Consider the following 11,065-nt stretch of genomic DNA (forward strand, 5'->3'; position numbering starts at 1 on the left):
CTTGGGCTTGATGTTACCAATTCTAGACACTCTTGTCAGTGAGGTTAAAATAAAGGTGATATGCAGTGAACAGAGGGGTTTGATTTGGGGTTTGTGTTAAGTTTTGTTGGGGTTTTCTTTTTAAGTTGTGGTGTTGCAGTTTTGGTAAAAGAACCTGTAATGAACCATAGCATAAATGCTCTGTCCTGTGTGATACCTTATTTGACTTTTACTCAACCACCTGCCACAGAAAGAAATAAAAATGGAAATGAGACCCAGTCTTCCAAATACCTAAGCTGGTATGGAATTTTAATTGTGTGACTGTAACTATCTGTTCTGCTCAGCTGTAGGATTGGAGTGCTGCTGTCATGCTTGGGAAGGGGTGTAGCCGCTTAAGGGGCTTATGGGCTTTGTCAGTTCTCAACAAAGCTGCTTTGGTACTGAAAGGGAACTGCTTCAGTTTGCAATACATTAACAAATGTCTGCTCTTGCATGTCCTTTTTCCTGAAGGAAAGGTGGAGGCTGGTCTCAGCCTTTCAGCTTTCCCGATGTGCCACACCGAGGTAATGAGATTGGTGATGGTGGTTTTTGGTGGCACTAACACCCATGTTCCAAGTTTCAGCAGAGGGACAAAGTAGAAAACAATGAGCAATGTCAGAATAAGAGTGGTTTAATATATTTTTGCCTTCTGACAGCAGATGAACAAGTACTATTGTATGTTGTAACTTTTAGCTTTTTTTTCCTCACAAACATTTTTAGAAATTTAATATGCAGTTATTCTGTTTTTTACGACTGCAGTTTTTTTGAATGCGTGTTAACACTTGATCTGTGTTCTGCCTCTGTGTGTTTATGTCCGGCCCGCCCGTGCGGCCCCGCCAGGCCGCGGCCGCCCCCCCGCGTTGCCAGGGCAGCGGCGGCGGCGGCTCCCGGCCGCCATGAGCAGGAAGGGGAGAAAGCTCCTGGTGGACTCGCTGACCCGGTCCGCCAAGCACTGTGAGTCCCCCGGGCTGCAGGAGCCCCGCAGCTGCCGCCCGGCCGCCCCTCGTTGTTCCCGTGCTCATCCTGCGTGGCCCCCGTTCGCCTCCCCTGGGAGGCACCGGCGCTCCCTTGGGAACAGCGGTTGGGGCCGGGGGTGGTATTGGTGTCATGGCCCTGGCGTGTTTTACCAGCTTAACTTACAGCCTGTGTTTGCTTGTGTTTGGATCGGGCAGTTACCAAAAGCGAAGTGGAATGTCTGGTCAAGCTCTTCGACACGCTGGTGGCCAAAGCCAGCAGCCAGTTCGCTGGGGCCGGCTTCGACCGCACCGTGTTCCGCGACACCCTATACAACGCCTTTGGCATGACGGATGACGTGGTGTTGGACCGAGGTGAGGTGGGCACACAGCTCTGAACGCCGTGGAAGGGGTTGGGATGACGCTGCACACCCGACGAGAGTGTCCATACCAAACAGCGCCGTCTCGTCCCGTCCAGAACAGCAGAGGAGCTGTTGAGAAAATGGCATTTTTTTCTTTCTTTATGCGTTACAGTTTTCCCTTAGATCTGGAGAGCTCACGCTCTAGCTCGGACCACAGCAGCCAGAGGCCGTGGTGCTGCCCTGTGGCTGTTTTTCTCGCAGCCTCTGTAGTGTCGTGACGGAAGAGGGCAGTGCCACTTTCCTCTTTTCTCCGGTGGTTCCACCGGGAGCTGCGGTCGCTGCTGGGCGACAGCTCTAGCTCAGGCCTGGAAGTCCCAGGAAGGCATTCTGATACAGCCGGCAGTAACTCTGGGAATAGGGGCTCTGTGAACAGCATTAAAGGGCCTGGGCAGATAGTACAAGGAGGTGAGAGTAATGAGCCAAATAACCCCTTGAAAATACAGTGATTTCACAGACTGGTAACAAGGGTCATGTTTGCAGTCACTGAAAGTTGAAGGAATGATCTCTGATGTAGAGGTGTCTAGAGGAGTATGCAGAGCAGGCATGAGTCTGCCCTTCTTTCAGTCTTGGGCTGCCAAGAGCCACCCCTTGGTTCAACTTTCTCCATGTCTCTAGCAGGAGAGCTACTTACATGCCATAAAATAAAAACTTGATGCAATTTTGTTCAGCAAGTCAAGTGTGTCTTGGAAGATATCTCACATTACCTTACACATTGTTAAAAATTGTTTTAGTGCTTACGTGCAAAGGGGCTGATTTCAGTTTGCAAAACCTATTGTCTTCTAAGTCAAAAATGCTTGGCTCTGCATGGAGAGATGTTCCTTCAGCCAACTTACTAATGAATATTTGAAAATACAAATTATTACAGATGCTAGTGGATGCTTTGAACTCCTTGATTATGAATTACTATATTACAGCCTGTATGAATAGTGAAGCTGTGAGATAGAAAGTTGCTTAGGGAAGGGAAAAGAAAAATATTTTGTTACATGACAGAAAAGAGGTTATTTTTCTTCATAGATTTAATATATATTGTTTCTAGGATTACTGTGTCCAAGATTTTCCAAGAGAAAACCTAGTAATTTAAATCTTAATCTGTATGCAGAATTATCCCTTATTTTAAGGGATATCGATTTATTTGCTTTACATCTGCATGGAAGCATACTTCATGTAGTTCTTTAAGTCAGGAAGGCAACAGATCAGACAAAATCTCACGAGGCAGGATTCTGGAGTGGAAGACAGTAGACTGAAGGGCAAAATCTCTTTCATTGTTACATCTTAGAATCAAGAATGGTAATCTTACCTTGGTGAAAGCAGACAAACATCTTAAGAAGAAAGATAATTTACAATTTTACTGAATTTAAAAAAAACATTGCTTTTATGTGTTTCCCTATCATATCAATTTGAAATGTGTCTAATACACTTCCTAGTGTTCAGCACTTTTGATAAAGACAACACTGGCTGCATCAATGTGGTGGAATGGGTGGAAGGCTTAGCAGTGTTACTTCGAGGGACACTGGAAGAGAAGATGAAATGTAAGATTGATCTGTATGCTAATATTTAGTAGTAATGATTGAATTCATAACAAATAACACATTGCTTTTGTTATTATTTAGTAGTTACTCTTATAAAGTATTTGTTAATTGAAAATTTTTCTTCTGTGTCGTTTAATGCAATGAAACTGAGTTCTGAAATGGCTTCTCTGAGATAGTTTTTTTTTCTGTGTAAACTGCTGTTACCACAGCCACCACCTTTTTTTGTTGCTTACAAAATCTTGCATTTAAACTGAAGTTTATTCTACAGCATACACTTTAAACAAAGTACATGTTTTTGTATTCACACACAGAAAGAAGCAGATGAGTCTGTAGCGTGGTTTTGGCTAATTAACAATCTCAAGCCAAGCAAGACCAATGCCAACATTAATTTACTGGCACAGTGGGGACACAGTAGCAGTTGCATTAGCTCCAGCAATTCTTCAGGTTGGAAGCACAGATGGAAAAACTGTAAGATGGTAACGAGAGCTTCCACAGTAATAATAAGAAAGATGGAAGAGAAAAAATGGCAAGAACTCTAGAATTTTAAGCAGCAGGGGGAAAAAAATAGGGTATGTGGGGTGAAAAAAAAAAAAAAACAATAGAAAAAGGAGAATGACAGCATATTGTTTCCATAGTTCCTAGGTTGCAGCATTAGCAATCCCTTCTGCATTACATAAATTCATCTGGAAGTGGTCAGGGGTGTCACAGCATTAGGATGTGTGCCCGGGTTGTAATTCAGTGTGTCAGTACAACCACAAACAGTAAAATATGCATTCCTGCTGTGAGCACCATAGAAGATACTAATGCATTGTGATGCAGTGCTGTCTGTCACAAGTGTTTGCCAGGAGTGTTTCAGCATATATATGATAAACTTGGCTTAATTGATAATATACAGCTCAGATTTTCTGTCTATAGGTAACAGCTTGAATGGTATGTGATTCTAGTTTGTAATCAATTTATTTGTGTTTCAAAAGACTGTTTTGCCATTTATGACCTGAATGGTGATGGATACATTTCAAAAGAGGAAATGTTTCAAATGCTGAAAAACAGCCTTCTCATACAACCAGCAGATGAAGAGCCTGATGAGGGAGTTAAGGACTTGGTAGAGATAGCACTGAAGAAAATGGCAAGTACTTACTTATTGTGATACTTGAGGGTCTTTCAAACATTCACTAACTGATACTTTAAACCTTTCTATGAGGTAACAAAATAAGGTATCTTATTTACAGTGGGATTCTGCAAGTCTCCTGAGGAAAGCCAGAAATATATAATATAATATAATAAATATAGTTAATATATTATAATATAATCCAGATCTAATGAGTCCCAGTCCAGTATTTATTACTATGAAATAATTAATTTAGTATGTGAATGTACTGTAACTTTATGTATAAACTAGCATGTGTGTATGTGCATATACATCTGTGCATGCCCAGTCAAAGCAAAAGCCCAGTCAGAAGTGGAAAACTCAAAAGTGTAAGCTGCATTTATTCCATCAGTACAGGCAACTGCAGTAGCTACATTTTTAAGTACATTTGTGTTTTATCAACCTATCATGAAATGTCTTTATCCAATTTATTTGTATGCATTCTGTTAGAATACTAAACTCAAGGTTATTAATGTGAAGCTTGTCTTACAGTGCTTAATTGGGAGTATCAGATTTTAATCAAATCAAGATATATATACTCTCCCCTTCCATGGTGGTGGTCAAAAATTTTCACTTCAAACCAGGTCTTGCATCCCAACGCCTTTTATTTAAGCCCATCTTTCAATTTTTCAATCCCACCCTTTTTACCTTAGGTAGAGGCAAGTCACACTAATCTTTTCTGAGCATAAACTGATGACCCCCAATTTGCAAATCTAACTAAAAATAAAATCCGTGTTCTTTAAACATCTGTTAAACAAAACTACAAGTAATAATCCTTTGCTGAAGTGTTCCCTTCCTTTTGCAGGACTATGATCACGATGGCAAGCTTTCTTTTACGGACTTTGAAACAGCAGTCAGAGATGAAAACCTTCTCTTAGAAGCCTTTGGACCATGTTTGCCAGACATAAAGGTACATTAACCTTGAGTTCAAAAAAAGACTGCACAAGCCAGTTCCTTACAGACACTTGCACCAATCCTGTCAATGTCAGGGTATCTTAGGCCAATGTTGGCTTCATCCTCTCAGTGCTAGTTCTGCTATCCAAAAGTGGCCCCTGAGCACTCCCACTGCAGGGTTGTTGCAACACAATGCTGCAGATATTAATCTCATCACTAAGGGAAATTTCAGTCTTGTACACTGTCATCCCAGTCTCTAGCATTCCTAGTTTTCATCCAGTTTATCACATTCTGCAGCTGGGCCTTCTTGCCCTCCATGCCAGATCATTCCTTGGTGACACACCCCTACTGCTGAGCAGTTAAAATTTTAATTTCTCCTTCAGCTATAACTTTGAATGTTCTGGCTGGTCTGCCAGTGATGACACCATTAATGCTATGGATTTACTTTTTCTAAGTTAAAAAGCAAGAGTCTTCACTGCATACATATTTCAGTTCAGTACCTTTTCGGACTAAAAAGAAATCTTTTAGTTAACTGAAAATTAACTTCTTTTTTTTTTCTTTTTTTTTTTTTTTTTTTTTTAAGTTGTAACTCCACTGCTGAATTCTGTTAAAAGGGGTTTTCGTCTTCACCATTCTTCGTGATGTAGTAAAAACAGTCATATTTCGAGTTGCTCCTAAGCTTCAGTATTCCTTTGTTGTTAAAGTTGTCAAATAAATGAATTTACTTCTATAACTCTACCTAAATAGAGTTCTTCTGTGAGTTACAAAATATGTTACAATATGAGGTACACAGGACAACACAGCAACAATAATACAGTATACTGGTTTCTTCATTCCAAGTCATTGGAATAACACCATTTTAAATAGGGAATCACTGGGAAATACAATATAAAGAAAGTTTTATTTTTTACATTAAAAAATACATATTTTAAACTTTACAAGTAAAGGACTGTTGGAAGATGCTGCCAGCAGTATCTATATTCTTCTTCTCTGCTTTACAGCTGGTTTGGCTGAGCTGCTCTCTGGTTTTTCCACAGATGTTGAAACAGAATCTGCTACCTAAATTGGAGGGGAAAAAATTTAGTAACCCGTAACCATTACTTTTTTAATGCTCATTTTAGAGTAAGGCCACATCGCCAAGATTTGAGTATTGGGAGCCATTTATTACTATCATCACACTTGTGTTGAATTTTCCTGCTGACTAGGGGAAGAAAGTAACACCAAAGGCAGCGTTAAACACAAGAGAGGTGAAACTTAGAAGATTCAGCACTACCATTTTTGTATTTAACTAGACAAACTGATTTCAGATAGTCAGTGATATAGTATCGCATATGTCATCTCCCTTCTTCCCAACAGGTGTTTTTAAGTAAGGTTTGATGTGCTTTATAAACTCAGGTATTTCAGGAAATGAAGGGAAAGCACACACATGCATTTTGACATTTGTTTTAGAAAGGTATTTAATATAAAGAGTGCTTATTTGTAAGATACGCACATTCAAATCAATCTAGTTAGTCAAGGGAACTTTTTCATATCTTACTGTAAGTGAAATGTTCTGTGAGGAATGTCTGACCTGCTAATTGATTCATATCCTCCATAAAAGGATACATAGCTTAGCACATGCTTCTCAGCATGGAATTAATGATTCTGTAAAGCTCTTAATGGCATAAGAAACATTGGAGCAAAATTACATTGAGCTCTGACTTCCATTATTTTCCTTCCAGAAACCAGATATAAGTAGCACACTGGAGTCAGCAGGACTACCTGTAAACTTATCATGCCTTTACATGTGTAGAAAATAAAAGTGGTTTATGAAAAATCATGTAAGAACATGCACTGACATTTACACTTTCCCAAGTGTAGTGTAAGAGGTCTGGAGTAGAATTGCCTGCAATATTCTAGACTGTGGAAAAGTTAAACAGTAAGAGCACTAGCTTTAAGTGGCAGATAAACTGATAATGAGTAAATGCTGAATAAAGCGCTCAGACAGTCACTATTTTTATGTATAACAAGCACCTATGTTTGAACTATCAGAACTTTAGGAACCCATACCTCTTTCAGTTTATTTCGAATTAATGTAGCTGAAGTATTCAAAGACTCATCATCCATATCCACTTTAGGTATTTCTGGTAGTTGTGGACCAATAACAACTTCAGTATTGTCCTCACTTGTTCCAATGAGGGAAAACTTGTTACCTTCTTCTCTTTTCCTCTTACGTTCTTGTAGGTGAGTTGTACGAGGCATAAACCTGTCAATTCCATTGCAAGCTGGAACCATTCTTTGCTGCATTAAGGAAGCTGGTGGAGTATGTCCTCCTGGATGTACACTTGGAGTTAAAGATGTGTTTTGACCAAAGTACCCAGAAATTTCAGCACAATTGTTATCATAGGGTGGAGGTGTTAACAGGCTCTGATTCTGATTCCCAGATGGATATGCTGTGCTGTGGGATATGCCAGGAGAACTTGTAAAGCAGGACGGATCCCAGTTCCTGGCTATACTTGATCCCGATGTACTCCAGGGACAGTCATGCTCAGAGTTCTTTGAGGTTGTCTTCTTAGGGCCTTCTACTTTTCTTAACACAAAGCAATCTTTAAACAACAACAAAGAACCACCTTCAGTATTTCATGTCATTATTAGTTCTAACAGCCAAGAACAAAACAATACCAGTGATACCCAGTACCTTTCTGTGATTATTTTTAAGCTTCAAATATAACAAATTCAACTTTCAAACCAATTTTCTAGTCTAGTGCCTTTGCTGGTTTATAACATTGAAAAAACACAGATGTTTTGATGTTAAAAATCAGTGGGTTTACTCCCTTTAGAAATCCTCACACAATGAATAATGATACCAAGTATGTGAGCACATGAAAGGAAAAGCTTGTGCTCAGCAATTTGCTTATTCTTCAGCTTGCCCAGCCTTCAGCGCTGCCTGGGAACTCTGTGGTACAGAAGCCTTTGTAAACACAGTCCATTCTTAAAAATCCCCCAGTACAAAGATGTGCGCTGGAGAAATTTTTTTGATGGTTCTGGTATAGTCATATTCCTTCCAAAACTGTCCCTCTGGCATGCCTGAGGAGGGTGGAACAAGGGTGAAAACACATGTGATCCCAAATTTCCTGCCAGTGCTTTAAATTTCTGGTAACATTTTGAAAAAACAAAAAAAAAAAGAAAGAAAAAAAAAAGTGAAGGAAATACTTCATTATTAAAGCTTAATAATTTCATTATTTTAATCTTAATCAAAGTCAAAAAATTACTTTGAAAAGGATATAGCTCTCTACATACGGAGAGATGTCTCCCTGTAAACATACTTAAAATGCATCTGTATTGGGTTTGCATGGCCTGTTTTCTTGTAGCAGGGGGTGCTACAGGGTTGGCTTTTGTGAGAAGCTGGCAGACTCTTTCCAATCTCTCTCCTGGTCCTTATCTCAACCCATGAACCATTTGTTAAATTTTCTGTCCTCTGTCCAGTTTGTGGAGGGCAGTGAGTGAGTGGCTTTGGTGGGTGCCTGGCATCTGGCCACCATCAACACACTACAGCACCTTTAAAAGAGGTAGGTAGAAAGTGTTTTCTTTAATGGGCGCTTTAGCCAAAACCCCACCCAGTACTGAAGAACATTAAAGCCTTACAGGAAGTTTAGTCAGGATTCTAAGGAAATTTAACCACAAACCTCTTTGATTTGTTGCTTTTGCTATATACTTTCTTCTGTCCTGCAACTTCTCTCTAGTTTCTTGGACTGTTTCAAATTCTGGAGCATAGCACACGTGCAGCAAACTACCAAAGAAACTTCGTTCATCCATTTTTTTCTTGGCCACCCTGAAGGGAAGTAAAGTCTGTCAACAAAACTGAGGATTTGACTCCAGCTCTATAGAAACTTAACACATTGCCAAGTACAGATGGTGTAAAAGATTAAGACAGCAAGAGGCAGATATTACCCTGTCCAATACCTTGCACACTGCAGTTTTTTGAATTTTATAAGGTACACTTCAGTAAACTGCTCTGCTGGATATTCATCTAGAGCATGATATTCCTCAATGGCACCATATAATGCAAATTGTTCAACTAATTCCTTCATAACACCTAATGCAGGAACTCCTTGTATCAGTAAATAGCGAGATTCCAAGTTGATAGTGTAAACCTGAAAAAAACAAAAACAAAGACTATTCAAAAACATTCCCATTCTTGCTTTATTGCAAAAGGCACGCATTTTCTCCATGTTTTCTGTTTTTCTCCAAATCCTCTCAGGATGCTGAAAACCACTATGTACTCTCTTTTGCAGGACAGTAAGTGCATGGTTATTTGGGACCTCTTCATCACTGAGCAAGAGCTGAACTCATGCCTGTCATGCATAGTAAAACTCAAATGAGACCTGACTTTTCTGCACAATGTCAGAGGACTACTTCCAGCTGTTGAGTAAAATCTCTTATGTCTCTGGCCAACTTCCATGCAAGACATACTAGTAATCAGTTCATAGGAGGTAGTGTCAAAATACAGAAAAAAAACACTGAAAAATCAGTCTTCTTCATTGGCAAAGAGTCATGCAGGTGAGGAGAACTGCTTTTTTCCACACAGGGAGTTAAAAAACAATTACCACAATTCCCTGGGGCAAATCCTGTGTGTGCAGAGCTCTCTACTTCCCACAGTGATCCAACAGCATACATTTTTAAGACACACAGATAAAATCTGGATGCTGAGAGAAACAAGGTCTTCTCCCAGCAAGTCAAAAACCAAACCAATCATTAACTTCTGCTTTGTGTAGTGACTGTCACAGTCTAAGCAAAGCCTCTAAGCAAAGCTTTTCGATGGCTCACTATGTACAGTAGGCAGCTAGGAAGCTCATCCCTGAGATCAAAGGAAATTTATTCAGAGTTTGTTAAAAAAAAGCAACCCAAACCACAAACATTTAGACTACATAAGTTACATATTTCTTAAAAAAACATATTCTGGACAAAGTGGGAACTGCTTGGGAAATCAACTCTCAAATTTCTGCTGTAAAAAAGTCTCCACAGTCAGGTCACATAAGTTTTCTTGTGGCAGCAGCACACTCCCACCTACATTATTTCGGGAACAAGGGATTGAAGGAACCTGATGCTTTCATTATGCAATTTTTTTCTTTTTTTTTGGAAGTGTTGTCCTTCTACCTCTTTCTTTGCCAGGAAGAAAAGATTCAAATAAGGTTTTTTGCACACCTGGGACATCCATACTGTTTCTCCTGTGTGTATTCTCCAGTGCCCAGTGATGGCTGGATGCCTGTGCTGGCCAGAGCTCTGTGGATGCACAAGGCTCTCTGTCCTCTACCCCATCGTGTACACTTGGAAGAATAAAAGAACTTAACAGCTTTGAGACTTCATGAAGTATGGAAAGTTTGAAATTTTACAGGAAAGTGGTGATAGTGAAAGAGATGTGCCTTATGAGCATGGGCACGGAGTAACCATTGTTCCGGCACTGGCGAGACCACACCTCAAATCCTGGGTTCAGCTCAGGGCTCTCTCTCCAAGGCCCTGGGCTGCCGGAGCATGTCCAGAGGAAGGAAGGGGAGCGGAGCGGGTGAAGGGTCTCACCACAGGTCTGATGAGGAGCAGCTCAGCGAGCTGCCAGCGGCTCAGCTTGGAAAAAAGGCGGTTCAGGGAGCCCTCACCGCTCTCTACAACTCCCTGACAAGAGGCTGGAAACAGATGCGGGTTGGACTTCATGATCTTAAAGGTCCAAACTAAGCGCTTCCTTTCTCACGCCAGTCCTTTAAGGTGCCGCTACAGCTCTTTGTACACTGAGCGCAGAGATACCCAAATCTCGCAGTTCTGCTGCAGTAACGAGAAGCTCCAGCCGCGCAGCAGGCGAGGCCCAAGGCCTCTCTCTCTCCCTCCCGGGGAGCCGCGGGACTCCAGCGCAGGCCCGGCCGCCCCCAGCCCCGTTACCCGAAGCGGCTCGGCCCGACACCGCCCCTGTCCCGTCCCTGTCCCGCCCCTGCCCAGCACCTTCACGGCGCGCGGCCGCCACCCCTCGCGGTACTTGGCGCGCGACTCGCAGGCTCCCAGCTGCGCGTGGTGCCGGCACGGAGCGCCCGGGCCACCGCTGCTGCCGGCCGCCATCTTCCCGTCAGCCCCGCG

The 11,065-nt window shown here is 41.5% G+C and overlaps 2 protein-coding genes across 3 annotated transcripts; one reads left to right on the forward strand and one right to left on the reverse strand.

The window, feature by feature from the left end:
• The first annotated feature begins 229 nt into the window (after positions 1–229).
• On the forward strand, positions 230–7,391 carry EFCAB1 (EF-hand calcium binding domain 1). Its single transcript, XM_041408454.1, has 7 exons — positions 230–278; positions 859–972; positions 1,191–1,346; positions 2,818–2,922; positions 3,897–4,048; positions 4,875–4,979; positions 7,187–7,391. The coding sequence occupies exons 2-7, from the start codon at positions 915–917 to the stop codon at positions 7,250–7,252; spliced, it is 642 nt and encodes a 213-aa protein (XP_041264388.1). The 5' UTR covers positions 230–278; positions 859–914; the 3' UTR covers positions 7,253–7,391.
• A 164-nt stretch (positions 7,392–7,555) lies between these two features.
• RBM48 (RNA binding motif protein 48) lies at positions 7,556–11,064 on the reverse strand. Of its 2 annotated transcripts, none has more exons than XM_041408456.1 (4): positions 10,934–11,064; positions 8,906–9,096; positions 8,629–8,774; positions 7,556–8,095 (listed from the first exon to the last, which is right to left on the reverse strand). In XM_041408456.1, exons 1-4 carry the CDS (start codon positions 11,045–11,047, stop codon positions 8,088–8,090), a joined length of 459 nt encoding a protein of 152 aa, XP_041264390.1. In that variant the 5' UTR covers positions 11,048–11,064; the 3' UTR covers positions 7,556–8,087. The 2 variants fall into 2 exon arrangements, with proteins under 2 accessions (XP_041264390.1, XP_041264389.1); XM_041408455.1 differs by lacking the exon at positions 7,556–8,095 and adding an exon at positions 8,363–8,500.
• Position 11,065: the final 1 nt, after the last annotated feature.

This window comes from Onychostruthus taczanowskii, unplaced genomic scaffold (assembly GCF_017590055.1).
Source record: "Onychostruthus taczanowskii isolate IOZ18803 unplaced genomic scaffold, ASM1759005v1 scaffold3, whole genome shotgun sequence".
Classification (NCBI taxonomy): Eukaryota; Metazoa; Chordata; class Aves; order Passeriformes; family Passeridae; genus Onychostruthus; species Onychostruthus taczanowskii.

Coding starts and splice junctions, on each gene's coding strand:
- EFCAB1 (XM_041408454.1), top strand. CDS start 915: ATGAGCAGGAAGGGGAGAAAGCTCCTGGTGGACTCGCTGACCCGGTCC. Junction 973..1,190: donor GACCCGGTCCGCCAAGCACT/GTGAGTCCCCCG, acceptor TGGATCGGGCAG/TTACCAAAAGCGAAGTGGAA. Junction 4,049..4,874: donor AGATAGCACTGAAGAAAATG/GCAAGTACTTAC, acceptor TTCCTTTTGCAG/GACTATGATCACGATGGCAA.
- RBM48 (XM_041408455.1), bottom strand. CDS start 11,047: ATGGCGGCCGGCAGCAGCGGTGGCCCGGGCGCTCCGTGCCGGCACCAC. Junction 9,097..10,933: donor GGCGGCCGCGCGCCGTGAAG/GTGCTGGGCAGG, acceptor TGTTTTTTTCAG/GTTTACACTATCAACTTGGA. Junction 8,775..8,905: donor AAAAAACTGCAGTGTGCAAG/GTATTGGACAGG, acceptor ACTTCCCTTCAG/GGTGGCCAAGAAAAAAATGG.